Source organism: Chiloscyllium punctatum, chromosome 10 (genome assembly GCF_047496795.1).
Source record: "Chiloscyllium punctatum isolate Juve2018m chromosome 10, sChiPun1.3, whole genome shotgun sequence".
Taxonomy (NCBI): domain Eukaryota; kingdom Metazoa; phylum Chordata; class Chondrichthyes; order Orectolobiformes; family Hemiscylliidae; genus Chiloscyllium; species Chiloscyllium punctatum.
In genome coordinates, this window is record NC_092748.1 from 15,300,147 (window position 1) to 15,312,925 (window position 12,779).

Sequence of the window (12,779 nt, forward strand, 5' to 3'; positions counted from 1 at the left end):
GTACAATGGGTCTTCCCGCTATTGGGATCAGGGTATTTTTGGGTGGCAGATTGTTGGGTGCAACTTGCTCATTGGGAGTGCCGTAGAAAACAGCTAGTATTTAATCTGTGTTGTGGTATGTCAGAGGCAAATAAAGATGCTGGCACGTTTTATATATGCCTGAGCTGTAATTTGGTTGCAGGGTCACCCAGTTGTTAGTAGAATAGCATAATTTATCTCTCTTCCTGTTCCTTCTGCCAAGTTAGGCTTGGTAAACGAACCTCTACATTTACTGGTCAGTGTCAGAATCGTGTTTCCGGAGTGACCAGATAAAAATCTACCCAGTTCTTCCTTCACCCCCCCCCCCCCCCCCCCCCGTCATTTTTTTATGGCCAGTCTTCTGATGTTAGTGGAGGCTGTGGCAGGTGGGTGAATTGGCATTGTCAAGTCAGGCAGTAGTGAGATCAGGTTAGGTAGGGGCATAGGAGGAAGTTAGATGGCCTAGTCACGTCAGGTCACATTTGGGGATAGCAGAAAATTACAGAAGCAACAGGATGGGATGAGTGATGGTGTGGTCAAGTCAAGAGTGGAGTTGGCTGGTGGGGTTTGGTTCAGGTATGAGGTGGTGAGTCTGATGGAGTGATCTAGTCCAGTTAAATGGGGGAGGGGAGGGTGTGAGTGGCAATTCAGTGGGCAGTTGTCAATTGTCTGGTCACCAGGAGTTAGCCTACGATATTTCTGTCTTAACATTTCCAGGGTAACTATCCAGATAAGTCAGTCAAAAGTCTCAAACTTCAACTCAAAGCTGGAGGCCTTTTTTCCAAAGTTCCTGGGGAATGAGGGAATTGCCCTTAGAATCTCCCATTACCTCAGTGTGTTAAGATCTCCAGGAGCTCCCAAAGTATGTATCTGATTTTTAGTTCAGTCTCCAATCCGGACAAATGTGTGAAGTAAAAATTCTTACAGATATTTTGCATGGTCAGTGGCATGGAACCTCTTAAAAGCAACACTTTTAACATGCACATGAAGTCATGGTTTAGAAAATGTGGCAAATTTCAGTAACGTGGCAGCCTTATAAGGCAAAGGAAGGCATTGAGAAATCATTGTAGAAAAAAAATAGTGTCATTTGTGGTCTTGCATTGCAGTTTGCTTTGAGCAATGCTGCTTTAACGTTGAGTGACACACTCCTAGCTTCTTTCCATTTCAAATGCGGCTGGAATCCCTATAATCTGCCGAACCTGATTCCCTGTAATTATTCTTTGAATTCAGAGAGCTCTACTTACTTTAGACATAATTATAATGGGCAATTTCTGGACTACACAGAAGCCAAAATCATTGCTCGTGACGCTGATGCAAGATATAGCTGTATAAAGTGGACATTAGGTTGCTTTTTATTGGACAAGACTTTTAATATACATGTCGTTGTTAATCCCTCAAAGAAGTTGGATATTGTGCTTGTGAGCTTCCGTTGTGCAACATTTATCATGGAGATGAATTTACCTTGTAGAACCATACCCTTGCCTACCTGTTAATGTGAAAGAGCTACAATGTTTGTCATACCTCACTGTTCTTTCCTAGCCTGTGCTGCAATTTCTCCTTTTAAGTATATATTCAATTTCTTTCTCTAAGTTAAACTTAAATCTTCTTCCACTCCTTCTCAGGTAGCATATTCCAGATTCTTAAAAATGTTTTGCCTGAACAACTCATTATTAATGCAATGTCCTGAATTTCTTATTTATTGTCTAATGTGCATGCCTACTAGCGAGTCATGCTCCTGTCTGTAAAAGCAGTTTCTCCCCGTCTTTTGAATCAAAATCCTATTGAACCTTTTGTGCTGCAAGAGAGCCACCCTGACAAGAGGCAGACCTTTTTCAATAATATATATCTGGTGTTTGTTGGCATTGTTAATAAAACCAAATTGTCCCAAAGCAGCTTTATTACGTTTGACTGAGGTGGGTATGCTGCTGTTGGTAAATATGTACATTCCAGCACTTTTACTCAGCGCTAATGAAGAAGCAGTAAATTAGGCATAATTAAGGATCGTGTAAATGAGAGGACAGACTCAGAGGGCTGAGTGGCTTGTTCTTCTGTTCCTATTCCTGGGGCAAAGTGCGTTTTTCAGAAAACACAGGGTCAGCAGGGGAAGCTGAGAGTTGGGTGCGGGAGAGAATTCAATCAATCACAAATTGAATTTTGGTATTAATTTGCTGCGGAGTGTCTTGCATGGAAAGGTATGCGCAGCTGAGCAACTGCGTTGCAACCAGAATATCTGTCACAGGTTGCTTTCCGTTTTGACGTCCCTGCTTGGAACAGTTAAATCCAATAGGTCAGGTGCATTCCTTTGTAAGTTCAAGTGTCTGGTCAGATACTGCGAGGCTGTAGTTTGGATAATGGCTGTAAGTCATTAGGGCAGCACTCTCCAGATGAACTCTTACGGTTGGACATTGATTTATGACCCACTGCTTTCTCTTAATCATTTCTTTCAAGTGCATGTCTAGCTGAGACTAAGAAAAGACAATATCATCTTGCATAAAACCTGGACAAGCAGTTCGCTCGATATGCCATGTTCAATTTCACTCAGAAATGCTTGCATGGCTACTAAAAGCACCCTGTAGTGTTCAGAAAAGGACAGAGCAATGGTGATTTTTTTTTTGCCTGCAAGCCTTAAAATGTAAATTGGTACCTGGAACCTAAGAGGTGTCAGTGACAATGGGAAATTTATAAATATTGCATATTTTAAAGTATAAACATGGTGGTAATAAATATGAAACTTCAGCTGCTTGATGTGAAGGGATCCAGTACAAATAATGGTCACACAGGGTTGTTCGTGCTGAATATGGAGGTTGCATGTTGGCAAAGTCTGGAGAATTAATTTTAATCAAACTCACTGAGATGGAAGTTTCTTCAAATGTTGGTTTTGTCCCCAGCACAATGTTGTTCTCCACTGACGTCAATAGAAAATCAACTCTGACTATAAAACATATCAGTTTGGAAAGAATTTACTAAAATTTCCCCTGCTCTGTCTCTTTATTTTTTTGTTGCTGATGTATATTTTATTGTGATGTTTATTGTAACTGGCAACTTCAATCAAGCCAATCTAAGGAAGTTGTTGCCCAAGTACTACCAGAACATTTACCTGCACCATCAGGGGCCCGAACATTTTAGACCACTGCTCCATCACTGTGAAGGCTGCCTACCACTCCATCCCTCGCCTTCGTTTTGGGAGTTCTGACCACAATGCTGTGTTTCGTCTCTCAGCTTACAGGCAAAAGCTCAGGCAAGAGACCCCCTCGCAGATACAGGTCCAGTGCTGGTCAGAGCAAGCAAAGGATCAACTCTGGTGATGTCTGGAATCTGCTGATTGGGCCATGTTCACACAGTCTGCAGGTACCTTGGACGAGTACGCCACCACCGTCACAGGCATTGTTAGCAAGTATGCGGAGGACTGCATACCAAGAAAGTCAATCCGGGTGTTCCCTAACAGGAAACCTGGATGAATCAGGACACACAGAACCTGCTAAAAACCAGGTGTGAGGCCTTCAGATCAGGCGACCCACTCAAATATAAGAAATCCAAGTATGACCTTCGTTGAGCCATTAAGACAGCTAAGGACCAATTCCAATCCAAACTAGAGACCCAGACAGACATCTGGCGACTATGGCAAGGAGTGAATGAAATCACAGATTCCAAAAAGTGACAGTGCAAGATAGCAGACGATGACACATCCCTCCCAGGTCATCTGTACGCATTCTATGCTCGCTTTGAGCAGAAGTTTGGCGGAGAGGTGACATCTATTCCAACAAATCCTGATGAACCTATCCCACCAGTCACTGTATCAGAGGTCTGATCAGTTTTCCTTCGTGTGAATCCAAGGAAAGCGATGGGACCAGATAGAGAAGCAGGCCGTGCACTCAGAGCATGCACAGATCAATTGGCAGAAGTCTTCTCGGACATCTTCAAACTCTCTCTACAGCAGGCCACTGTCCCTGCCTGTTTCAAGAGGCCAACATCATCCCTGAGCCTGAGAAGGCTCATGCAGCAGGTCTCAATGACTACCGCCCAGTATCCCTAATCTCAGTGGTCATAAAAGGCTGGTCATGGCATTAATCAACTCCAGACTCCCACTACTCTTGACCAACTCCAATTTGCCTATCGGACCAACAGATCAACGTCAGATGCCACATCAGTTGCCCTTCACTCCTCCCTAGAACATATTGACACCAAGAACAGCTACATAAGAATCCTACTCATTGACTACAGTTCAGCCTTCAATACTATCCCCTCGAGACAGATTACTAAACTTTGTGATCTTGGACTAAGCCCCACTCTCTGCAAATGGATCTTCAAGTTCCTGACCCCCATGCCACAATCAGTGAAGATTGGGGACAATATCTCATCCTCAATAACACCCAACACTGGAGCCCCCCAGAGTGCATACTCAGCCCCCTACTGTACTCACTGTATATCCATGACTGCATTGCCAAATACCAGACTAATGCCATTTACAACTTTGCTGATGACACCAACATAGTCGGTTGAATCTCAGATGACTGCGAGGTGGAAGACTGGAAAAATGGTGCACTGAGAACAACCTAGCTGTCAATGCCAGCAAAACCAAAGAACTCATTATTGACTTTCAGCAGGATGTTACTCATGCCCCCCTACACATTGACAGCACAGAGGTGGAACAAGTGGAGAGTATCAAGCTCCTGGGAATGGTCATCCACAACAAGCTCTCTTGGACCCTTCATGTGGACACTGGTTACAAAGGCCCAACAACATGTCTTTTTCCTCAGATAGCTGAGAAAATTTGGCAGGACGGCGAATACCCTTGTCAACTTTTATAGGTGCGCCATCGAGAGCATTCTGTCTGAATGTATCACTACCTGGTGTGGCAACCGTACCATTCAACATTGGAGACAGTTAGAGAGAGTGGTGAATTCTGCCCAGACAATCACAAAGGCCAACCTCCCATCTATAGAATCCATCTACAGGCCCACTGTCAAGGAAAGGCTGCCAGCATTCTCAAAGATCCATCCCACCCTGGTAATGTTTTTCTACAATCTCTACCATCAGGGAGAAGGTACAGAAGCCTGGATACACGAACCAGCCAGTTTCGGAACAGTTTCTACCCTACTGTTGTTAGAATACTGAATGGATTCACAAACCCTTAACATTTGCCTGTACATGTGTTTTTGTTTTGTCGCTGTTTATCTATTACTTACTTATCAGTGCTGTTTAACTATGTGATCTGCCTGTATTGCTCGCAAGACAAAGCTTTTCACTGTGCCTCAGTACACATGACAATCAATTCAATTCAATTTTTCCCTGCACTCTGCTTTTCCAGTAGCAAACCTAGCCCAAATGGATGGGCCGTACAACTTCAGCTGTCCAAGACTCTGCTAAGTATCTTTCCTGTGAAAGAAAATGATTTAGGTACAAGAAACCCTCCAGATACTTTGTCTACACTTTCTCTCTCTCACTCTCACTCACACTCTCACACACACACACACACACACACACACACACACACACACACACACACACACTAACATCATGACTGATTTGTTAACTTTGGCTCTATATTCCTTCATAATATTGCCTTGTTCATCAAGATTCAATATGCCTCTGCCTTCAAATATTTAAAGATTCTGGATCTGTTGCCTTTTGATGAAGGGAATTCCAAAGTCACATAACTATCTGAGAGAAAAAAGTGTTTCCTCATCTCTGTTTTAGATAGGTGACCGCTTATTCTTAAATGATGACCCCTATTTTTACATATAAGAGAAAACATACTTTCTACATTCACCCAGTCAAGTCTCCTTAGGGTTTTATATCTTTCAAAATTGTCGCTTCTGACTCTTTAAAACTCCAGACGTTAATTATCACATACTGTTTGACAGACATCTGCAGAGGCAGGTCATCAACACTCACTGAAGGAGACAAGTACAGAGCCAAAGATTATTCCAGCTCGAATTCCTGAACTTCAGCCTAAGCAGCTGAAGGCAAGTCTATGAATAATGGTGATACTGGGGAACATGCGAGAATCCAAATTGGAGAGAGACAGACCTCAGAGGGTTAGGGAGCTGAGGAACTTAGGGATGGGAAAGCAACAGAGGGATTTAAGTATGAGATGATAAATTTAAAATTGAGACTTTCCATCTGAGAGCCAGGGTAGGTTACCAAAGATAGTATGGTGAGCAAGATTGGATGTGGGTTAAGATATGAACAGCAGAGCTTTAGATGGGCTTAAGCACATGGAAAGCAGAAAGCCACCAGTTTCTATGATAGTTCACGAATAACTCCAGCACATTGAAGGTCTTAAATTTTCTAATCTGCAATATGTTTTAAAAGAATCAAATTCTTCCTGTAGTGCTGGATACACTATGGTACCTATTCAGTTAATGTTGGCTAAATACTGGATAAAGTTACGTTTTAATATTTCATATCAGTTTGGGTTGTTAGGAGTATTTTGTGGAACAGCAGCAGCCCTAATCTGTTTGATTTCTAATTTATAAACCAGTCTCAGCACTATACAGCACATAGAAATCTAGATTTACAGCAAACATGAAATAAAAGATCATTTATCATCTCTGTGTGATCAGATATTCATCCTCTTCACTTGTTAGTAAATTTTTCAGCTGAAGTAAATCACTGCTTACTACATGGGGCTGCACAGTTTGAATTTGGCAGGTTAGGTTATGGGAAACTGTGGCAATTTGGTGGCTCTTAAATGATTGTTGCCACCAAACCCGTTTTCTCACCTTGTTCCAGGTAGTGCCTGATTAATCTGCCACTGATTTAACATCTTCCTGGGTTATGGTTTGTTTGAGGGTTAGCCGTAGAAGTTACAAGTGATCTTTGAAAGACAGGCAATCCTATTCTGTAGGTGACTTAATTTGGTTTTTCTTTTGGAAGAAATATATTGTTGTTGAATGTGACGCATTGAGGGGAAATCTGAAGGGGTCAGTGCACCCTCTGAGGTTTGGCTCTGATAGAAACAATTTGACTGTCCCATGCGCTTTATCTATTAATCCCCTCCACAACCATACCCACCAACTCTCCAGCCATGTATAAATACGACATCAATACATCATCACAAATGTATGAATAATGATGTTTAGGATCGAGGTGGGGGGGAAAGCAATGAAATAGGAATTCCCGGTTGTATCATCAGCTTCTTGCCACTAAGAAATTTGAATCACTGTAGAAGCAATGTGAGGTCACGACTCAGCCGCTAATGAATTCTATTGAATGCTTCAAAATTGTCAGAATTTACTGAGAGTGAACATTTTGGCCTGGGCTGATCAAGCTGATTCAGTTGGCTTTGTGTTCCATTGTTGGGCAAGGGTGAAGCCAGTTCGTGTGGGTATTTGTGATCCTTGTTCAGATAGAATCCCACCACTGCGCCACTCCCCTAGCCAAGGTGGAGTGAAGATAATTTCAGAATCATTCTGATGATTAATTCTTGACCATGAACATCTGTCATGCATGAAGACACGCATGCTTTGAACAATGCATCCCGATCTGGCCCTGTATTATAGAAAGGAAGTTGAGGCACTGGAGAAGGTGCAAAAGAGATGAATTGCAAGATATGCCAGACCAAGTGATTGTAACTATCATTAAAGCCTGAACTGAGCTCTGTACTATGGAAGGGAAAAAGAGCCTTTAAAATGGGCAGGGTGGAAAGAAGATGTTTTCACTCTGCAAGAGCCCAAAACTTGGAGTAAAAAAAAATAAGAAAACCACAAATAAATCCATCACGGTCTTCAAGAGAAACTTTGTTATCCAGAGATTGTTTGGACTGTGGAAACTCGTGACCAAATGGAAAAGTTAAGATGGATGGAGAGATATTTTTAACGAGAGTCAGGAAAAGTAGGGAAGAGAGAAATTAATAGAAGGGTAGGCTGACAGACTAAATAAATAAGAAGAATAAATAAATAAGGAGCTTAAACATTGAAGTGGGCTGGTTTCTGTGCTGCAAGTTCAATGTAACTCTGCAAGGGATGACAGACAGAAACAAAGTAAGTTCGGTGACCATAGGTGTTTTCATCAGTCTGTGTGTGGCTCGTGAAAGCAGTGTGTAGTTTTAAACCTTCCTGGTGCCCCCCCCCTGACTGCAGCTGCTTGAGTGTTGTGTTGCGACTGCAAAACACAATTTCACATTTAACAACGGTAAATAACACTGCATCAAAGTGAAAATATAATCTGTGGACACTGAATAATTCATGGTGTTACCTGTTACTTGTTCTGATTAGCATAAATCACTGAATTTGTTTGTTTACATTAATATTTAAGTATGTATGCTACCTACAAATGTAAAAAAAAAGCTGAGCGTTGTTTGCCCTCTAAAGACTCAGGTTAGTGGATGACGGAGTGTATCTGGTGATTGTTGACCCATTTGCCTTCCTTTGCAAGTGCGAACGTGGTCAGGTGATTACAAAGTTGACTGCTTTATAATAGATGATGTGAGGGAAACTGTGACAAGCCACTTTCCAGTGTCGCTCTTTAAATACTGGTCTTGCTGTGGAAACAGAAAGAGAAAAATCTGAATGGCAAATTTGATAGGCACACACAGGCAATATACAAGGAGCACTGAACAGGAGAAGTGATTATTGAATTTGTGATGAACTAGAGTTGAATTGAGACTTGGAGACATGGGGCAATTAGCAAGGAGGGGTTATCATGGAGTGTGGAAAGAGAGATTTACATTTATCCAGCACAATTTCAGGAAAGTCCAACACTTCTTTGCTGTATGTTAATTTTTAACAATTCTAGCTAACTTGGCAACATAGTAGCCAAATTATGCTCAGCAATGACCACAAACTGCAATGTGATAGTGATGTGATCTGAAAAACAGCACCTCCAGCAGTGCAGTACTCCCTCAATACTGCACTGGAGGGTCAGCTTACATTTTGTGCTCCAATGTCTGAAATAATGCTTTGAACTCAGTGTTCTTACTCTGAGGCCAGAGTGCTATCAACTGAGCTTAAGGGAAAAGGAGAACTTATTCTAAAGAGATTTTAATCATGTCTTTTCTTTGTGCTTTCTAGTGGCGGATGAAGGCAACGTTGGATCTCTAGCAGTGCTTCAATCCGGTAAGATGTTGGGATGTTTATCTTTGCAATAATTTATTCCCAGTGGCTCAATGTTTGGTCAAAGTCTGATTTATTGTGTTTCTTAATTTTGTTTTACTTTCATAAAGTATTTCCTGTTTTCCATTAAATCTGGTACTGAATTCAAGCCTGCAGTCGGATTTACTTCGTTCAATATTGCGGCATTTAATCATATAGTGTGAAATTTGAAGCATCCGCCATTCTTTTGAATGCTAAGCATCATGTTCCTTACGACACCACAGTCCAGCTAACATCCCCTTTCAACTTTGCACAGCTGAGCACACTTTAAGGAGCAGGAAGAACTCTTCATTGCTATTTGAAGGGGTCACTGGTCAGCTGCTTGTTGATCTTATATGATTGTTACCTTGCTGTTCAACTCATTGAGATCGATAGGGAATGGCTTGTCAGATGCTCAAGATTTTTGTCATCGTTAAGGTCTCCACACAACCATATGTGATTGTAGCCATTTCTCTTGGAACACAGCATGACTTGTCGAATGAATTTGATTGATCTGATTTACTGTAGTCACATTTGCTAAGTACAGTAAAAAGCATTGTCTTGCAAGCAGTACAGGGAGTTCATAACAAGCAAGGACATACAGATCATAAGCTGCATAAACAGAGTGAGGTAGACAAGTTACACTGCACAGGAGGTGCACAAGCAAGGTCAACATTACTTCAGTCTAATAACAGCAGGGAAGAAGCTGTTCTTGAACCTGTTGGTGTGTGTGTGTGTATGTGTGTGTGTTCAAGCTTCTGTATCTTCTACCTGACAGAAGAGGTTATAGGAGAGCATTAACGGGTCGGAAGGGTTTTCAATGATGTTGGCAGCCTTTCCGCAGCAATGAGAAGTGTAAATGGACTCAATGGATGGGAGGTTGGCTTCCGTGATGGTCTGGGTTGTGCACACAATCTTCTGTTGTTTCTTACATTCTTGGGCAGAACTGTGGCCTTCCAAGGCCACGTGCACCCAATAGTGTTTTTTCTACGGTGCATCTGTAAAAGTTGATGAGGCCATGGACATGTCAAATTTCCTAAGTGTCAATGGAAGAAGTGCCTTAACAGAGGCCACCTGGAGCAGGGCAGGTTTCTTGCAGAGGGAACAGGATGTCAAGAATTGGAAGGCTGCTAAAGAATCCCAGTTATTCAAAAAAAACTCCCTGAAACTTAGCCAGGAATCATAGGCTGACCACTGCTGTGCAATTCCGAGCACTGATGTTGACTCTGGTTGGGGATCTCAAGCCTGTACTTGCTAGCTGTGGAGCTGACTCAATAATATTCCTGTGAGCAGCCTCCTGGTTGGCCATCTCTGGACTCACCGTCCAATAAAGGAGTGTGGATGGGACATGGGCGCTGGCAACCCTGAAGCCCTAGCCATATTGTGTGCTCCCATGGCAAGTCAGGGATTGAGTGTGTGCGTGGGATGGATATGTAAATAATTGAAAACCAAGGGTACTAAGCAACTTGCCCCCTCTGGATAGTCCATTGGGAACACTCAATCTGTCAACATCCCTACCGTGGGAGCTTAGAGCCTCCAGCATTGATGGGCTACCACCAGGAAAATGCCAGTGATCCAGAAAAGTGGCCCATGATAGACTAAAATGTTCAATTATTTAAGCTCCATTTGGTAGGCATCAGAGTATGAAGGTGGTGTCACTGGGAAACATCACTGTCTGCCGGTCATGACTAAATGCCAAAGACTTGCAACTTTCCCCACTGTCCTGCCACCTTGGGACTGGGAAATTTATGCTTCAGAAAAGACATTCTCACTGAAATCTTCCGCACAGTGCAACCACAACCTCAGAGCAGGGAAGGAACGGCATTGTTGATGTTTGTGAAGGTGACTGCTGCAATGATCTTTCTTGCATCCCCATTCCTTCTAGGCTGAGACTGGAGATATTTGTACAGTCTCACAGTCCTTCATCTATTGATGCTTAACAGAGGTGACTGACGCTCCCCATTCACTCGGAGTTCATTACGCTTCATTCTTCCATGCCTGGGGGAAATGGCTGGAAAGAGATTGTGGATTCATAGGGATTTCAGGATTCCCATGGTGCAGAGTGACATTGACTGACTTGCACATTCCTTTGCAGGTGCCGCATGGCAAATCATCTTCTGCTGAAACCAATAGGAACTTCTGTTACTTTATAGTCAGCTAGGACATGCCAAAGGCAGAGAATCATGAGGACCAATATTGTAATCCACCAACTGCCATTGTGCCTTGACTCCAAAGGAGTCTTTACATCAGCTGCTTTTGAGCCAGCCAGTACAGTGCAACAATGGGAGTAGTGCAGGGTAGTTACGTCTATCCCCGAATACGTGGGTGGTAACATGGGTGTGTAATCTATACATACGTGCACGCTCTGCAATGTGGTAAAACAGACCTGTGCATGAAAATGAAACAATGTGAGTAGTTATGTGTCAAGATTCATAATGTTCTAATGAAGACTGTGTGAACTGGGGTCTGGTGTGGGTGGTCAGACCATATGGAAAAGCCCCAGCGCTGCGATGCTGTAAGTAATGTTCATTTGAATTGTTTTTATCTGACTAGAATGGCAATTCTCTAACTATGTCTTATATTTAACTTATTCTTTAAACATTGTAATGTAAAAGTAATGCAAGTACTTTTCTCTTTGTTCCTATTTTGTAGCTAAGGTTTGTTCCTAGGTACTTGTACCTAAGATGGCACCATAAGAGGCGACATTGTAAAACTTTTCATTGTATTCCTGTTCTTCTGTACTTGAGTGCACGTGACAATAAAGGATATTCCATTCTATTCTCCATCGTGGGAGGCAGTCCCAGTCACCAGCGATATGGCAAGACGCTCACATGAGGAGGAGGGATACGAGGAGAAGATTTAAAAAGCCTGTTTTCTAGCCGATTCTCTGTGAAGAACTCAATCCCAGTACAAGACTGTTGACTGCAATCCTAATTCTCCAGATGCCACCAACCCATTACTTTGCTTCCAGCTGTCACTCACCATCACAGCATCTGCTTGGCCACAATGCAGGCACAAAATCAAGTTTTAGAAGTAAACTTACTTATACATGATATGTAGTCCAACACAGATTTATAAATGTGAAATCATTTCATTTTCCATGCAGAAGTCAACTACTCACACTGGTGTAAGCCCTATCCTATGCTCCTTTGCAATGTTCCTCCAGTGGCTGTGGTATGGCTGGTGGAAGGCTGTTATCTTTCAGTCATGGTGAAAACAGATAACCTTGGAAATTACCTCGAGCAGCCAGTCTGATTTTTTTACTCACATTGGGTCATGAGCAAAAGCAGTTTTAGGCTGATTGGTTGGCAGGCAGCAGTAAGGACACTGGCAGACTGGCCAGAATGGGAGGATGAATGATAGCTTCCTGAGGTTTGGTCACTCCTCTGGAGCCTTGGCAATCCTAGTAGTTCTTTTGTGGACAGCTTGTTGGATTGATTTTAAATTTGATTTGATTTATTATTGTCACATGCCTAGGTACAGTGAAAGATTTTGTTTTACCTGCAGTACAGGCAGATCATACTGTACAAAATGCATTAGAGTAATAGAATAGAGCGAGGAATACAGTGTTACGCCTGCAGAGAAGGTGCACAAAGAGTGAAATCAACATTAATTTTAAAATTTGAGGGGTCCATTCAGAGGTCTAATAACAGCGGCAAAGAAGCTGTTCTTGAAACAGTTGGTGCT

The 12,779-nt window shown here is 42.4% G+C and overlaps 1 protein-coding gene across 1 annotated transcript in view; it reads left to right on the top strand.

Moving 5' to 3' along the window:
• The window catches only part of LOC140481912 (partitioning defective 3 homolog B-like), a 997,517-nt gene that overhangs the window by 565,735 nt on the left and 419,003 nt on the right, over positions 1-12,779 (top strand). The window contains exon 17 of the mRNA XM_072578586.1: positions 9,033-9,077. Coding sequence (XP_072434687.1) covers positions 9,033-9,077 — 45 coding nt within the window. The remainder of the gene's footprint in view (positions 1-9,032; positions 9,078-12,779) is intronic.